We start from the raw sequence: 16,298 nt of genomic DNA on the forward strand, positions 1-16,298 counted from the left end.
GGGCGTGTGTGAAGGAAAGCCGAGGAAGGCAGGGCCGCAGAAAGAACAAAGGGGACACGAGTTCAAATTCCTGCCAGGGTCTGAGACCTGCAACGTCAGACTTTGGGAGCGTCGCCTCACTTCTCTGGACCCCAGGAGTGGCCGCGCCTGCTCCGCGCTCACCCTCGGGGAGTCTAGGAGCCCCCTGCTAAGTTGCTGAGCGAGTCGGAGCCCCAAGAGCTAGGGTCGAGGGGGTGGGGCGGCGGGCGCCTCTTCCGAGGCTGCAGGTAGGCATTTCCCCACCCCCGCGGCCCCCTCCTTCCTCCTTCCTCGCAGCTCGCACACCCACACAACCCTCGCCCGTCGCGGCTGGAGAGCTGCTCTCGGCGCCAGCGGGCAGCAGCGCGTCGTCAGCCAGCACAGCCGGCCGAAGACCAAGCCGGAGGGCTGGGGCTGCGCAGAGACCTGCACACCCGCAGCGCGGAACCGGGGGCGATTCCTATCTTTCTTTCATGCTTCTTTCTTTTTCTTAAAACCAAACCAAACCAAACCCAAAACTCCCCTGTTTCCACTGCAACTTGGAGGAGCGATGGACCGATTTGAAGGAACTGACGCAGAGGTTTTATTCATGAACCTTGAAGAAGTTCTGGGCAAGTGACTCAACAGGACCCGCGGGGCCCGGGGTAGACCCAGCTACCGGCGCTGGTTCAGTCTGGCAGTGCCCTCTGGCAGCCAACCCGCAGCTGCAGGTAGGGGTGCTGGACGCCCCCTGATTTTGTTTTGGGAATAATAATGACACTACCCATAGCCCGGACCCAGGTGGCCTCGCTCGGCGATTGTCCCCACCAGGTAAGCGCACCCCCAGGGGTCTGCATTGGTCACCCGGGTGGGGACCTCGAGCTCCCGAGAAGTCGGTCCATGCTGCTTAGCCACAGGCAGGAGTGGGGAACTGGTAGGAGAGAGCTTGCTTTTATCACAGGAAATTGTGGGAGACGGGAATGGAAGGCGGATTTAACATTTTTTATTTTTGCATTGACGCGTGGGGATGAGATGCGTAGGGGCCTGGATTCTTGTAGGAAATGGTTGCGGAGCGGGGCTGGGTGATAGGTGTCTGGATTTTTGCAGGGACTGAAGGGGAAGAAAGGTCGTCAATTTTTGCAGAAACCTGTGAGGAACTGGCGGTGAGAGGTTATGATCCTGAAAATGTGCACGAAATTGTAAAAAGTAGGCACCTAAGCATTTCTAAGAAATGATGGGAGAAGCACTTACCGCCCTGGTTTCACCTGACCCCCATGCTCGGCCTTCTGGAAGATGCCCACAGACACTGGCAATAATGGACGCTGGCACACTCTGCCGGCGCGGCCGGAGCTCCGGAGTTCAGCACCTCGGACAGAGCCCGCGCCCCGCCGCCCGAGGCGCACAGTGAGCGTGGAACAGCCCGGCTCCCTAGCCCTCGGCCAACGCTGCTCTCAGTTCAGGGCAGCTACGTAACACCGCCCCTAGCTCCGCGCCAGAAAGGGCTCTCGAATCGCAAAAGCAAACGTGTTCGATTTCTGATCTGCTTCTAACTGCTTCCCGTGACTGCAGAAGGAAGAGGCGGAGTGTAAAGATATCTCCCAAGCTTCCGCGAAAACTACAGCCAAACCGTGTGGCCTCCCCGGGTTTTGGAAGGTGTACCCAAACTTCTTTAAAAATCTAGCATTTATTAAGCGCTTACCATGTGCCAAGGCCCCGTGCTAAGCCAGTGCACCACAAATTTGTGTCCTATGATTATCCCCATTTTACAGATGAGAAAACTGAAGCAACAGAGGTCGAGTAACTTGTCCAGGTTTATGGAATCAGCAAATGGTATGGCTGCACTCTTAAACGCTGCCAGATTGCAGTGGTGGGAAGATGTGCTTGAGTGGAATTCCGTGCGTGAAATTGGTCTGAACTTGGGATCAGAGGAACAGAGTTTAAATCAAAGTTGTAGCACTTAAAAACGTGTGCCCTTAGACAAAATTACTAAATGTATCTGAACTTCAGATTTTACCTATTTGTAAATACTTGGTAATGCTTTCCTTGCAGAAGTGTCGGGGAGGGTGGCCAAGGAGATCATATGTGTGGAAAGACTGGCAAACTGGGAATTGTGGTTGGGTGTTAGGGGCTGAAAGGAAGGAGCTGGTAATTAGAAGAGAAGGAGAATTGGTGGTGAACACTTCCCTCAGCACACTCCAAAGGGACTGGGCACAGAGCGGGGCTCAGTGGGAGGAATTCTGGATGAGCTTAGTTTAGTGTGTAATAGCCTCTTAGATTTTTAAACAGGACTTTATAGGGAGTGTGGACGTATTGCCTATCATTTGATCCTTATAACAATCTTGTTAAGTAGGCAGGACTGGGGTTATTCTATTCGTTTGGCAAAATGATGCTTGCCCGAAATTACTCAGGTACTTAGTAGCAGAGCTGGGATTAGAATCCAGATCTCCCACCTCTCTAGCTTATAATCCTTCCACATGGACTGGCACATCCTCAGGAGCTTGGATTATGGGTCAGTTACAGCACTAAAGTGTATTTAGACAAGTACTATAAATATGTGACATTAATGGTTTTTAAAACCATTTTGAAACAGCAGTTTCATATGGATCAATCTCATCAATGTTTATTGATTATATTCTATTTTGTTCCACAAAGAATTTAAAGCAATTTATAAGGCTCCACAAGATGTCAGGTTTGCACATATTTGAAGTAGTCGAGAAAATAGAGATGAAACAAGATTAAGGCTACAGCCACAGATAAAATGAATACTAAGTATGTATATTATAAAGTCCTAGAAACCTGCTCTGGTCTCTAAGTACTAGAAAGTATATATCCAAGCACTTTCTTGGAGGTCTAGGAACTTTGAAGATGTTTGCAAAAGTCCGTAGACTCTTCTCTTTTGCATAATTCCATCCCTTGCCCTCTGTGAGATCTTCACTGTGCCAAACAAGGGATGTTTAACTGGAAATCCAATGTCAGTGTGACTCGAAGAAGGGGAAATAAAGTGTATGACATTGTATCTGCACTCAGGTAATTAAGTGTTAGTTACATAATTTATAATGGTTCACATGAGCAAACCATACTTTAAAGTTTATATAAAGGTTTACATCCATTAGCTTATTTAGGCCTTCTAACAACTCTGAAGAGATAAGCAGCTACAAAGTGACAGGAAGGAGAAAATCCTAGCATCGTGATTTTATATATTATGTATTTTACTTTCATACACAAACCCACATCCTTACACAGGCCAGTTAAGTAACCTGAATGTATGAATTGGGCCAATTGTAAGACTACGGAGAATGACAGGGCCTTTTCAAACTGAACAGTGAATAATCCATCTTAAAACATTCAAAGAAAATTTAAAACACGGTGCCAGCCAAGCAAGACATGACCGTGGGCTACATTGGCTGTCAGACCTTTAACATGTAATCTTGGTCTAAACTACTCAGGCCAAGGATCTGAGAAGGCATGGGAGTGAAAGATCCTGGATTCAGAGAGAGAAAAGTTTCAATCCCTGTATCTAAGTTTCCTGTTTCTAAACAGGCAAGATTGAACAAGATGGCTCCTCTCAGCTTAAAAAATATAAGCATCTTTACTTTTGGGGACAATAAAATAATCAAAGGACTTCAGGACAAAGATAGCAAACACTTGCATCTACTTATTGCCTCCATGAAAGAAGGCATCATTTTAATTTTCTGACACTGGTGATATTTTAATCTTCAGTATTTCCTCTCCAGCCCCTGTGCCATTGGAAAATATAGTGGCCACGATTATAGTGGAAATGAGTCCAACAGAAAACAGACCAGAGAGGTGAAAGTGAAGACGGGGGTGGAGTGGGGGTGGGGGGTTGTCGGGTAGAGACAGGGAGTACAGCAAGGGAGGAACCAGGCAAACTTTGCTCACTTCTCAGTTTACTCTTCTTATGAAACACATGAAAAAAAACCCACTTTATGGTTGCTAATTTTTTAAGACAAAAATATTCTGGCCAGAGAAGCCAAAGTGGATGGGATTTCAACATTCTAGGAATGCGTCAGCTTTTTTCAATCCAGATTGTTTCTTTTCTCTCCAACAAGCTTAGAGATCCTGTAAATCATTTAATATTTCCAGTATTAGGTGTTCTTAATATTTATTCACTGTGATGCATAATAGGAGATAAATTTTCAAATTAAGGTAAATTAGATTTTGGTTGACACTTTCGTCGAATGGACCACTATTCAGTTCTAACTTTCAAACATCTCTCCAGCTTGAGTCTTTCTCTATCTCCCTGCTGTGCTGTTTCTGATCCTCTTCATCTCTCAGGGGCTCCTAGGTGACCCCCAAGCCTCCCAATCCATCTCCCACACTGTGGCCAATGATCATGTCATTCTCTTCCTTAAAATTCTTTACTGGTTCCCTATGTCCACATAGCAAACATCAAACTTCAGGACAAGGCTACAAGGAACTTTGAATCTGATCTCTGTAGACCTCCCTATATTTGCTTGCTCCATCAGTGCACTTCCCACCACCACCATGCACTAACCATCAAGTTCTTGAAATGTCCATGTTCTGCTACCTTTTGCCTTTGAACTTGTACTTACTCCTAAGTGTAATGACTTCCTCCTTTTGGTTCAACAAGTTTCCACTCACGTTTTTCAGGTACTGGATCAATTTTATTCTCTTTGTGAGCCCTTTCTTAATCTGTACCCCTAGTCCCTCCTGGCACTCATGTCTGCTTGTTTTATATTTGTCTTCCATTCTGGGACTTATTAATTACTTTGCACTACAGTTATGTCATGTAGAGGCTAAGAATGTGGACTTTGGGGTTAGACTGCCTGGATCTGAATTCCAGCTCCACAACATATTGCCTGGGTGATTTGAGGTAAGTGACTTTACCTTCCTGAGACTCAGTTTCATTTTTGATAAAATGGGGATAATAATAGTACCCACCTCATAGTATTACTATAAAGATTAAATGACACAATGCATATAAAGTGTTCAGCACATTGCTTGGCACATGGCAAGCATACCACAAATGTTTATTACTATCATAAAAATATACATCCACCTTCTTTCTAAATTGTAAATACTTAGCAGCCATTCCTGAATTTTATACATCTCTTTATCCTTAACACCTAGCCTGGAGTAGATAATCAATATATGTTTGATCATGAATGAATGAGCAAGTAGATAGTTAATATATGTTTGATCATGAATGAATGAGCAAGTAATGCCAGTGTTTAGTTAAGGTTTACTTGCTTATAAGTAACAGAAGTTAATTCAAGCCACCATAAACAAAAACATGCTGACTTATTGGAAGGCTTCTAAGGTGTTCATGGACTCCAAAGACAGTTGAAACTTCAGAGGAGAGAGGAGAAGTACTCTTTCCCTGCTTCACATCTCAGCTTCTCAGTGTGTTTACTTCTTTCTTCCTCCTCTGCACGTCACCTTTTCTGCTTCTCTGCACTTGTGGCTAACCCATAAATGCAGCTCTTACATCCAGAGTTCTCTACAAACAGCCCAGCATAACTGGTGTTTCTCAGCCTCAATTTCAAAATCCACCCAAGGTTGAGTCAGCCCTGCACATGGGGCAGGTCGAATAATATAAACCATCAGCCTCGCTCTGTGTGCGGGAGAAGGCAGGAATAATATCAGAAAGAAAGAGTCACTGTAGCCTGTGAGAGTCAGAGTCACTCATTGATCCCTAAATGACCATGGGAAAGCCACTTCTTCACTCTTGGCTTCAGTTTCCTCATCTGTGAAATGGCAGAAAAACCTTCCTGAAAGGGCATTTCATGGTTCGTGGGAGGCAGTTATCATCAGTCTGGAGCAAAAACATACATATTAACAGTTTATTGGGCTATAAACCCTGGGGAGTAGGAATGAAGGAAAATGAAAAGTGACGCAAGGGAGGAGGAAGAGCAAATATAAGGGGATACATTATTGAACTAGCCACAGCTTCATGGCAACTGTGTTGATTATTATGTCATATGGAAATTGTATAATCTATTGCATCTTGGAACAGGCAATTGGGTGAGGAGAGGGAGAAGCATTTATGTAACAGCTCTTTCCCATCCTCTATTTTCTACTGGTCAACATCTGTTCTACAAAGGGTTAACTCCCTCATACTTCTTGGTTGAGTAACCTGGAGAAAGTCAGGCCAGGGTCAGTTTCTTCTGGTCAGCAGAAACCAGGTGTGGGGGTTCACCATTTGTAGCAGACAACAGCAGCAGTGACCTGACACTAAAACTGTGGGAAAAGTTTGAACTTTGCTAAGACCACTCAGGCAAGAAAGCAAGGTGAGTGTCTAACACCCAGAGACAGGGGAAGTAGGCATGGCTATGCATATCTGGGATGATGCATGAATTTAGTCTGCTGTAATTTGTAAGGCTATTGTCAACTGCGGCCATGTAAACAGCAGTCTTTTAAGCCCAGTATTCTTTTTTTTTTTTTTGAGATGGAGTTTCTCTCTTGTTGCCCAGGCTGGAGTGCAATGGCACGATCTCGGCTAACTGCAACCTCTGCCTCCTGGGTTCAAGTGATTCTCCTGCCTCAGTCTTCTGAGTAGCTGGGATTACAAGCATGCGCCACCACGCCCAGCTAATTTTTGTATTTTTGGTAGAGATGGGGTTTCACCACGTTGGCCAGCTGGTCTCGAACTCCTGACCTCAGGTGATCCACCGGCCTTGGCCTCCCAACGTGCTGGGATTACAGGCGTGAGCCACCACGCCTGGCCAAGCCCCATATTCTTAAAATGAAAAGTGTACGATTATTGCAGCATGCTAACGGTTAACGTTAGCCTGGCACATTTTATCTGGGCTATAAGAGTGAGGTAAGCACCTGATTCTGTCCTCAGACAAAGCTCTTGCATTTCATCATTTAAGGAATTTCAGATGGGAGGCCCACAGTGAAAAAATGGTTATAGACAACTTGCAAAAGAACTGACCACACAGAATGTTATGCCTATTGGTGGGCTAGATATAAATATTCCAGACCACAGAAAAGAACCTGGATGCCTTATCTGCAACCTGCTGCCTCCTTAGGTGCTGAAGGGGAAGAGTCAAAATAGGGACAAGACCTCAGCATAGGGGAGGAGGAGGCCGCTGATTCCAACAGAAGAGAGAGAAGGATTCTCCTACATACGCCATCTTTCCTCCATTTCTTTCTTCTTTGCCTCGTTTCCTGCCTCTCTTCCTCCCTCTCTTGACTTTGAGCTAGACTAGAGGTACGTGATTTGCACTGCACACAACATAAAAGGTAACGCGATTATCCATCCATCCTCCTTCCCACCTTCTTTTCCTTCTCCTTTTTCTCCTTTCCTCCATCTTTTCCTTTATCCTACTTTCTAATTATCACACAGCTGAGAAGGGAGCAAAGACAGTATTTCTAGCTTGAGGAGTGCAGGGCTCTGTGGAGGGGTCTGACCCAGGTGATTAACGAGACTGATGCTCAAAGAAAGTTGCAAAGTATTAAGTAATACAGGGGACGTGGCATCTAGTTTTGTGTATGTATGTGTGTGTTTTTGTATGTGTGTGTGTGCATGCACGTGTGCAAAAGAAAGAGAGAGCATATACAAATATGATGTATGGTATTCCAGAGTATGAAGATACTACATTTTCTTTATGTATTTTCTTCTTCTTTTTTTTCTTTTTTAAGAGATGGGGTCTCACTCTGTCACCCAGGCTGGAGTGCAGTGGTGTGATCATAGCTCACTGCAGCCTTGAACTCCTGGGCTCAAGTGATCCACCTGCCTCAGCCTCCTCAGAAGCTAGGCCTATATGTGCAAGCCACGGCACCCAGTTTTTTTTTTTGTTTTTTGTTTTTGTTTGTTTGTTTGTTTTTTGGTAGAGGCAGAGTCTCACTATGTTGCCTCGGCTGGTCTCAAACTCCTGGTCTCAAGTGATCTTCCTTGGCTTCCCAAATTGCTGGGATTACACTTGTGAGCCATCATGCCCAGCCTATTTTCTTCTTGATGGGTTGTTTCCAGTTTTTGTCTTTAATGAATAGTGCTGCCGATGTCTTTTGGTACACATATTAGTTTATTCTCTAATATTGCTATACTTGGCCCAGGCTCTGGGTGTTTCTTCCACTAGTCTCACCTGGGTTCTCTAATGCAATTGCAATCCTCCAGGGGCTGGCTGGGGCTGGATGGGCTGAGATTGTCTCACTCACATTCTTGCAGTTAGTTGGGGCTACCAGCTAAAACTTCATGTGCCCTTCCTGGTAGGTATTCCAGACTTCTTTACACAGCAGCTGGGTTCTAAGACAGCAAACTTGGAAGCTGCAAGAACTACTTAGGCTTTGCCTTGGAAGTCACACAGTTACATTTTATGGCTGAAAGCGAGACACAAGGCTGACTCCTAGTGTACATACGAGGATGGGAGAACCTCATGGCCATCATTTGCAAACTACCACAGATATGAACCTAGGCATGGAATTACTGTGGCAGAGTGTGGGCTTTGGTTCAGTCTAGTTCAATTTATTTATACTACCAACAGGTTCCTGTTGCTTCCTGTCTGCACGCCTCTTGGTATTGTCAGTCTGTCTAATTTTAGCCATTCTAAAATGGTATTTTGTTTTGCTTTAATCTGATTCTCCTTGAGTACTAATGAGGCTGGGTATCTTTTTATGTGTTTATTGGTCATTTGTGTATCCTCTTTTGGAGGAAGTGATTTGTAGGCGTTCTTTATATAGTCTGATGATGAGTCACTGTAATTTCACTCAACCCTCCCTCTTTGATCTTGAGTGATTTTCCTCTTGAGTACAAAGGAAGTAACATTTGAACTGAAGTTTGGGGGATGATGAATAATTAAAGAAGAGCAAGGAGGCCTTATAGTTAGAAACATGAACAGTGCCAAGAGGAAAAACACATGAAGAATGGTGCATTTGAGAAATGAGATTTAAAGATAGAATGTGAAGAAGACTGGAGTGGCAGGGAATGATTCTAGAGAGGTAGGCTGAGGCCAAGAGAAGAAGGACCCCTTCGATGAAATGGAAAGAAGCATGCTTTCTCCGGACATTCCACTCATTTATCTAGTCTTTGGAAATTCTGCTTCAACTCTTCAGAGTTCAGAGACTGAAAAGCTTATTGATGCATAGGGCTTTAACACAACAATGGTGTGTAGGACCACAAAGGAATAAAAATAATTAAAATTGACAGAAATAGAGGAGAGAAAGACCATCACACACACACACACAGATAGAGAGAGAGAGAGAGAGAGAGAGATCAGTAGGAGAATGAAGGAGAAAAGAGGAAGGGGATGGAGAGACAGAAACAGAGACTTGTTGTCAATGTATTTAATAACCACACAGTGCCCTCGAATGGTGGTAGTTTTGCAGGAAATCTAGCAGAACACATAAACACAACAACATCAGACTCATGTAGTTATCAGAACAATGCATTTGAAGAAGCAGAAAGATACACACTAGACTCTTAACCGTGGTTACTTCTGAAGAGGAGAGTGTTTTCAAGGGGGAGTGGGGGATGAATAAAGACCTCTTCCTCTTTATATACTTACATGTAGTTTGGTTTTTGTTTTAAATAGCAAGTATCTATTCATGTATTAATTTTTTCAAAGGGATATATATATCCATCTCTCAAATTCAACCAAGAAAAGCTTTTGCCTTCCAACTTAATAGAGTTATATAAATAAATAAATAACTGCTCAGGCAAATAGCGTAAGGGAAAGAATGATGTGAATCAGATGAGGAGGAAACTCAGGCATTGTGGCAGGTAGGCCACACGAGCCATCTGCTCATTAGGAGCCTGGAGGCACAAAAAGCCTATGTGAAGGTGCTGTGCTGGCAGAGACATGGCCAGTGTGGTACTGTGGGCTGGCAGGGCATTAAGACTGGGACACCCATCTCTTCTTATTTGTGAAGGGCCTCTCAAGCAACACCTGCACTGAAGATTTTGAGTCCAGGAATTAGGGAACTTACAAAAGAATCAAAACAGAAAACTCAGGTTTGACAAACCTCAGCTGAGAAAGCTTTGGTCTGAGCTTTATTTCCTAACATTTGTGAACAAAAATGCAATCACCTTCTCCATTCTCTGCCTCCTATCAGTTCAACCAGAGGGAAGGGAATAGCATGGCATTATTCTGAATACGGAGAATACGAATTCTGATATCTGCTGGAAAAGTGAAGACTACAACCTGGAAAGGGATAACTAGATTGATTTTGTTTTACAGTTGTTTTCACTGTCCCTCCCTTGTCAACCCCCATTACAATAATCATACGTATTTATTTTGGGAAAACTGCAAAAAGAAGAATATGAAACCACTCATAATCCCACTGCCCAGAATAAGGATTAACATTTTGGTGTGTTTCCTAATAGTCTTTTTGATGCACACCAATAACAACACATTAAACAATTATTTATGAGGCCACCTATTCACTACATGTGAATCATTGCTAAACGCTGAGGATACAGCAGTGAAGAAAATAATCGCAAAGCTTTTTCTAAGGAATGTAGAGTTCTACATTTGTGATAAGTGCTGTGCAGTCAACACAATAACATCTTGCATTTAAACAAATATTTACTCTATGCTAGGCTTTATGTTAACTGCTTTTCATGTGGATGTTTTATACACACTCTCTTATGCAGTCTGTACAATGACCCTATGAGGTAGGTTACTACTATCACCCCCCGCCCCCCGCCCCACGACACACTATTACAGATGCAGAAACTAACTCAGCAATGTTAGATAAGTTGGCCAAGTCAATGTAAGTTGGGATCAGGTTGGGGTATGACTGTACCCAGACCCTGTAATAACCATGCTGCACAGATCTGCTATAAAATATATAACATTTTTTCCCTCTTCTTCCTTTGCTAGGTTTGATTGCTACTGTGGCTCAGGTACTCTAAACTGTAGCCAATATGATGGATGATGACACTGAATTAAGGACTGATGGAAACTCTTTGTTAAAGGCTGTGTGGCTGGGGAGGCTCAGGTTGACCAGGCTGCTCTTGGAAGGGGGAGCTTATATCAATGAAAGCAATGACAAAGGTGAAACAGCTCTCATGGTGGCGTGCATCACCAAGCATGTGGACCAGCAAAGCATCAGCAAGTCCAAGATGGTGAAGTACCTGCTGGACAACAGGGCAGACCCCAATATCCAAGATAAGTCTGGCAAGACTGCCCTCATCCATGCCTGTATCAGAAGAGCTGGGGGAGAAGTGGTCTCCTTATTACTGGAGAATGGAGCAGACCCCAGCCTTGAAGATCGCACTGGGGCTTCGGCTCTGGTTTATGCAATAAATGCAGATGACAAGGATGCATTGAAACATCTCCTTGATGCCTGCAAAGCCAAAGGGAAGGAGGTGATTATTATAACAACAGATAAATCGTCTTCAGGCACCAAAACCACCAAACAGTATCTTAATGTCCCTCCTTCACCCAAAGTAGAAGACAGGCATTCACCTCCACTATGTGCATCTCCCTCTGATATAGAGCTGAAGGCTCTAGGCCTGGACTCTCCACTCACTGAGAAGGAAGATGACTTCTTCAGCCTCCAAGCAGGGCATCCAAGCAGTTGTAACACCTCCAAGGCTGTTAATGAGCCTGGGTCACCCACCAGGAAAGTCAGTAATCTCAAAAGGGCCCGTTTGCCGCAACTGAAGAGGCTCCAGTCTGAACCTTGGGGCCTGATTGCGCCCTCGGTGCTGGCAGCCTCGACGCGTCAGGATGAGACCCATGGTGCCAGCACAGACAACGAGGTCATCAAGAGCATCAGTGATATATCCTTCCCTAAAAGGGGGCCCCTCTCCAGAACCAACAGTATCGATAGCAAAGACCCCACCCTCTTTCACACAGTCACAGAGCAGGTTCTGAAGATTCCAGTCTCTTCAGCAACGGCATCCTGGAAAGCAGCCTATGAAAAAAGTCAGGCTCCCCACCCACGTCTGGCCAGGAGAGGAACTCTCCCTGTTGACCAAGAGAAATGTGGTATGGGTCCATCAGGACCCTCTGTTCTCAAAGAGCCTGCATCCCTCAAATGGCTGGAAAATGACCTCTATGACTTAGATATACAGCCAGGGCCTGACCCTCCCAACTCCATTTCCATTGAATCCGGCAAAGGACCTTTAGATAGAAGGAAGCTCAACAGCTCTCACTTGTCTCTTTTCCATGGCTCTCGGGAGTCCCTGGACACTGTACCTAGCACATCCCCCAGCTCAGCACGCCGCAGGCCGCCACATCTTCTGGAACGACGAGGTTCTGGAACTCTGCTCCTTGATCGCATTTCTCACACTAGGCCTGGCTTCCTGCCGCCTTTAAATGTGAATCTGAACCCGCCTATTCCGGATATTAGATCTAGCAGCAAACCTTGCCCTCTTGCTAGTGGCTTAAAATCTATGGTTCCTGTTGCTCCAAGTTCACCAAAGAGAGTTGACTTAAGAAGTAAAAAGAAGCTCCTCAGAAGGCATTCTATGCAAATTGAACAAATGAAACAGCTGTCTGATTTTGAAGAAATCATGACCTAGAAGCTTTAGAAAGGCTTAAAATAGTCAATATAGTTTATGGAAGGGACTATGGATGAGACTGCTTCCTGATCATTCCTTAATGTTGAACTGTGGCCACTTCAGAAGATATAAAAGCAGGATGCTGCTTCACTTCTGAGAATAATCCCTGGGTTTTTATAGGCCTACTTGAAAAGAGCTCAGGATAATTGGGTTTTGAAGATAAATTTTTAAAATTTCTGCAAAGGAAGAAAGCCTTTGGAATTCGAAGGTAACACAGCAAGTACAATGATGTAAGCTGAGGACATCAGTAGTTTTCTATCAGACAAACAGAAAACAAGAATTTAAATCAGGAGGTAGTATTTGGAGTATGTCATTTGTAATAAATCTATAAAGTGCCTACATAGAAAATGAGGCTTTAACATTTGTTAGAATGTACAAAAGCCCCAAACCAACCCCTCAGTGACTAGATCTGGGTGTCTGGGTTCTATCTGATGGAGTAGAAACAGAATTCCCCCATGGAAGAGGTTCTGGCCTGTGGGTCCTGGCTCTGACTCTGTCGGTCCTGGCTCTGACTCTGTCAGGGCACTGTAAATCATGGTGTGGTTGAACTCATTCAGTAATCCAGTAATATATTTTGTTCACATACTAATTTGTATGTGCTCTGAGTACCCAAATATCCCATCTATGTGGCCCCTGAATTATGATATGTCATAGTAGCTGATGCCTTAGAGATAAATCTTGCTCCAGAAATGAAACTTTCCCCAGACCCCTCCCCTGACACAGGCTCTTGTGTTGAAATCTTGTGAAAAACAGTCAAGGTTAACTAACTTGGAGTTGAATGTGATACAATTATAGATTAGAAATATCAGAAGCATTTCCAGATTATTCTTAAAAGTCGATGAGATCTACCCAAACCAGAATGACAACTGAGGATGGGATGTGCATAGATTAAATGGTTAAGTGGGTGGTTCTCAGGTGAGAAGCAGTGAGGACCATTCATTTTGCAGCCTAAACATTTTAGGGGATGCAAACTGTTAATTCCCCTTCAGTTATCTAGATAATTGAAGAAAAATCTGGTTTCTTCTCTTCCTGAACTATCTAGGTGAGAAGAGATTTGTAGAAATAACCTGCACAACCCTTTTAGGCTGCTTTGAGCAAATCCAAGAAGGAAAGCAGAGACTTAGCACATTTGGTATAATGTAGCCACATCTTAGATGAATATATTTTTGGTTATTTCCATTTATGTTTCCTCTCGTGCTGCTGAGATCTATTTGCTCTATGGTTAAAAAGTTCAATAGTTCCTGAGGACAGCATCATGTAGAGGAAAGAGGGCTTTGAGTCTGACATATTTGGGTTTGCATACCAGTCTTATCATTTACCAGCTGCGTGACCTTGAGTAGGCAGCTTAACTTCTCTTAGTCTCTGTTCTCTCATCTGTAAAATAGGATTAGTAGTGCTGCACCTTACAAGATTGTGGTGAGAATTAAATGACACAATGTATGAAAGTGCCTGCCAATGTGCCTGGCATAGGTATAAGTCACTAGATAAGAAGTAGCTAATTTTAATGTATTTCTTGAGACTGCTGAAGCAGTATCTCAAATAATACATATGCTACACAAAACGGAATAAAGTTTCTCTGGAAAAGTTCAAGTATCTCCACGAGATCCCCAGTTATTTTTATAAGTACCGATCTCTAAACTCATGTGTAAAGTAAAAAATTCTGCCATATAAACTCTACATATTATACAATTTTTCTATAACTACCTTTGCTAGAAATTTATCTGAATATTCCAAACAAAAGTGCTAATGATGGTTAAACAAAAAAACTCGGAGTTGTTTGGAGGGCTGTCTGTCTTGTGTGTTGCAGGATGTTTAGCAGCATCTCTGGCCTCCACTCACTAGATGGCAGTAACACCCTCTCCCCAGTTGTGACAACCAAAAATGTCTCTAGACATGGCCAGATGTCCCCTGGGTGCATCACCTTGGTTGATCTCTACTGCTAGACCTATTGTATATGTCAAGAACGACAAAGCTGTATGGAAATGTGAGTGCTGACTGGCCAGCTAGGCCCTCCTGTTAACTTAAGACAATTCAAACTGTGCTTTAGTAAGATGACTAATCAATACTAGTGTTGGGCCTTCAGTATTCTTGGCAAACACACTCCAACGTGAGTGCTAATGGTCTCATACTTTGGAGGAAGGGAAGAAAATAAGGAAAGCATAAGCTAGCAAAAATCTATAGCTCATGAACTTGGTTTAGTGCGGACAACCCTGTTCTTTTCAGAACCATTTAATCATTAATAGTTCTTACCGAGTAGAAGTGATCCCAGGCAAAGAAACAACTTTCTAATGCATTAAAGAGAGAATCATACAGACAACCGTCATTCTCAGCAGCTCATTAAATGCAAGTACACACACGCACACACACAAAGAGAGAGAGAGAATATATTTTACATACTTTTCCAGCTGTTGTTAGTGTCAGTTAAAACTGATCTCTCTGCTGGTAGTATCCAGTTGTGAGTATAGCAAGACACTGCATAGGAGCATTTTTTTTCTAAACCTTTAGCTAAGATTTGGAAACCCAATATTTCCTAAGTAGTGAATGTGGTCTATTTATAGTAATTAGCTTAGGTGACACACCAAACATGATGAGTTGCTCATTCAGGATAGCCAGTCCATTGCACAAATGTGTAATATCAGGTACTCTCATGCCACTCATTGCCTGCATCAGTCAGTCATGACCTTTGCATCAGCCTTTCAATAGACAGTCATCAGGATAGTATCTTATCTCATCACTACTTGACGATGAGTTCGCCGAATTAGACTGTTCTATACCAGTACAACAACCAAAATACTTTCTCATAGATTATGCATAAATACGCAATTTTGTCCATGTCAATGAACCTAACAAGAATGCTTTTTAAAAGTATGTTTTAGATTCAAACATGCTTTCTAGATCAGAGGTTAACTTGTCTTTTTGAAATCCTGGAGTCACTTATAAGTTAGCTGCAAACTGTAGTTTCAGTAATTCAACTGCTTAAGCGTTTCTGGACTGTTTATCAAAATATATTACAGAATGTGAGACTAAAGTTTAAAGTCTGGACCTTTGGTTTAATTTCTAGACATTCCAAAGCTTTTTTTTTCTTTTTAAAAAGCCCATTGTCAACTCTCTTAGAACTTCATCAAGTAAATGGTACCTTGCAAATGTAGGTTGTGTCTGACCTTCCTTCTTTTTGTGTGTTGGTGCCTCAGATGTATCATGTGCTGCTTGAACTGATTCTCTACAGTGTTCCTTCCTAGTCTCAAGCTGATGATGTGCTCAAAGATGTATCAAAATCCATGTAATGACACCTTTTAGATGTTTCTAATATGTCAATAAATGATATATTGCAATCCTTCAATAGTATTTTCCACTTTTTCTCAGTGAAATCTCAATTATAAGTATTACCTTTTCCTTAAGATGAATTGACATGACTGCCTAGTAACATCAACCAAACACCCAATATTTTAGGAACACATAATTTACAAAATTAGATTTTAATCACACAAGTATTGTGGTATCTTTCCTGGTTAAAAAAAGAGTACAGCCCAATGAATGAGAAGGTACATTGCCACTCTGAGGGATGAGTTTCTTTACTTGGCCCCTGCTGCTCAACCCCCAAGGGCTGCACCTGCCATCTGCTAGTGGCAGGGACTTATTGTCAGTGGATATCCCTCCTTGGGCCCTATTTCTAACGTTCATAAGTGTTAATGTAAGCTGATTTCCATGAGCTCTTATTCAAGGGCAGGACAGCAAGTATAAAGTGAATTAGCTCAACGGTCTCTGTGGTCTCTTAAATTCTTGTACTCTGTACTTCAAATTTTAT

At 43.1% G+C, this 16,298-nt stretch overlaps 1 protein-coding gene across 1 annotated transcript; it reads left to right on the forward strand.

The window, feature by feature from the left end:
- Positions 1-326: 326 nt before the first annotated feature.
- ANKRD34C (ankyrin repeat domain 34C) lies at positions 327-15,832 on the forward strand. Its single transcript, XM_054451825.1, has 2 exons — positions 327-828; positions 10,806-15,832. The coding sequence occupies exon 2, from the start codon at positions 10,850-10,852 to the stop codon at positions 12,452-12,454; it is 1,605 nt and encodes a 534-aa protein (XP_054307800.1). The 5' UTR covers positions 327-828; positions 10,806-10,849; the 3' UTR covers positions 12,455-15,832.
- The last annotated feature ends 466 nt before the right edge of the window (positions 15,833-16,298 follow it).

Source organism: Pongo pygmaeus, chromosome 16 (genome assembly GCF_028885625.2).
Source record: "Pongo pygmaeus isolate AG05252 chromosome 16, NHGRI_mPonPyg2-v2.0_pri, whole genome shotgun sequence".
Taxonomy (NCBI): Eukaryota; Metazoa; Chordata; class Mammalia; order Primates; family Hominidae; genus Pongo; species Pongo pygmaeus.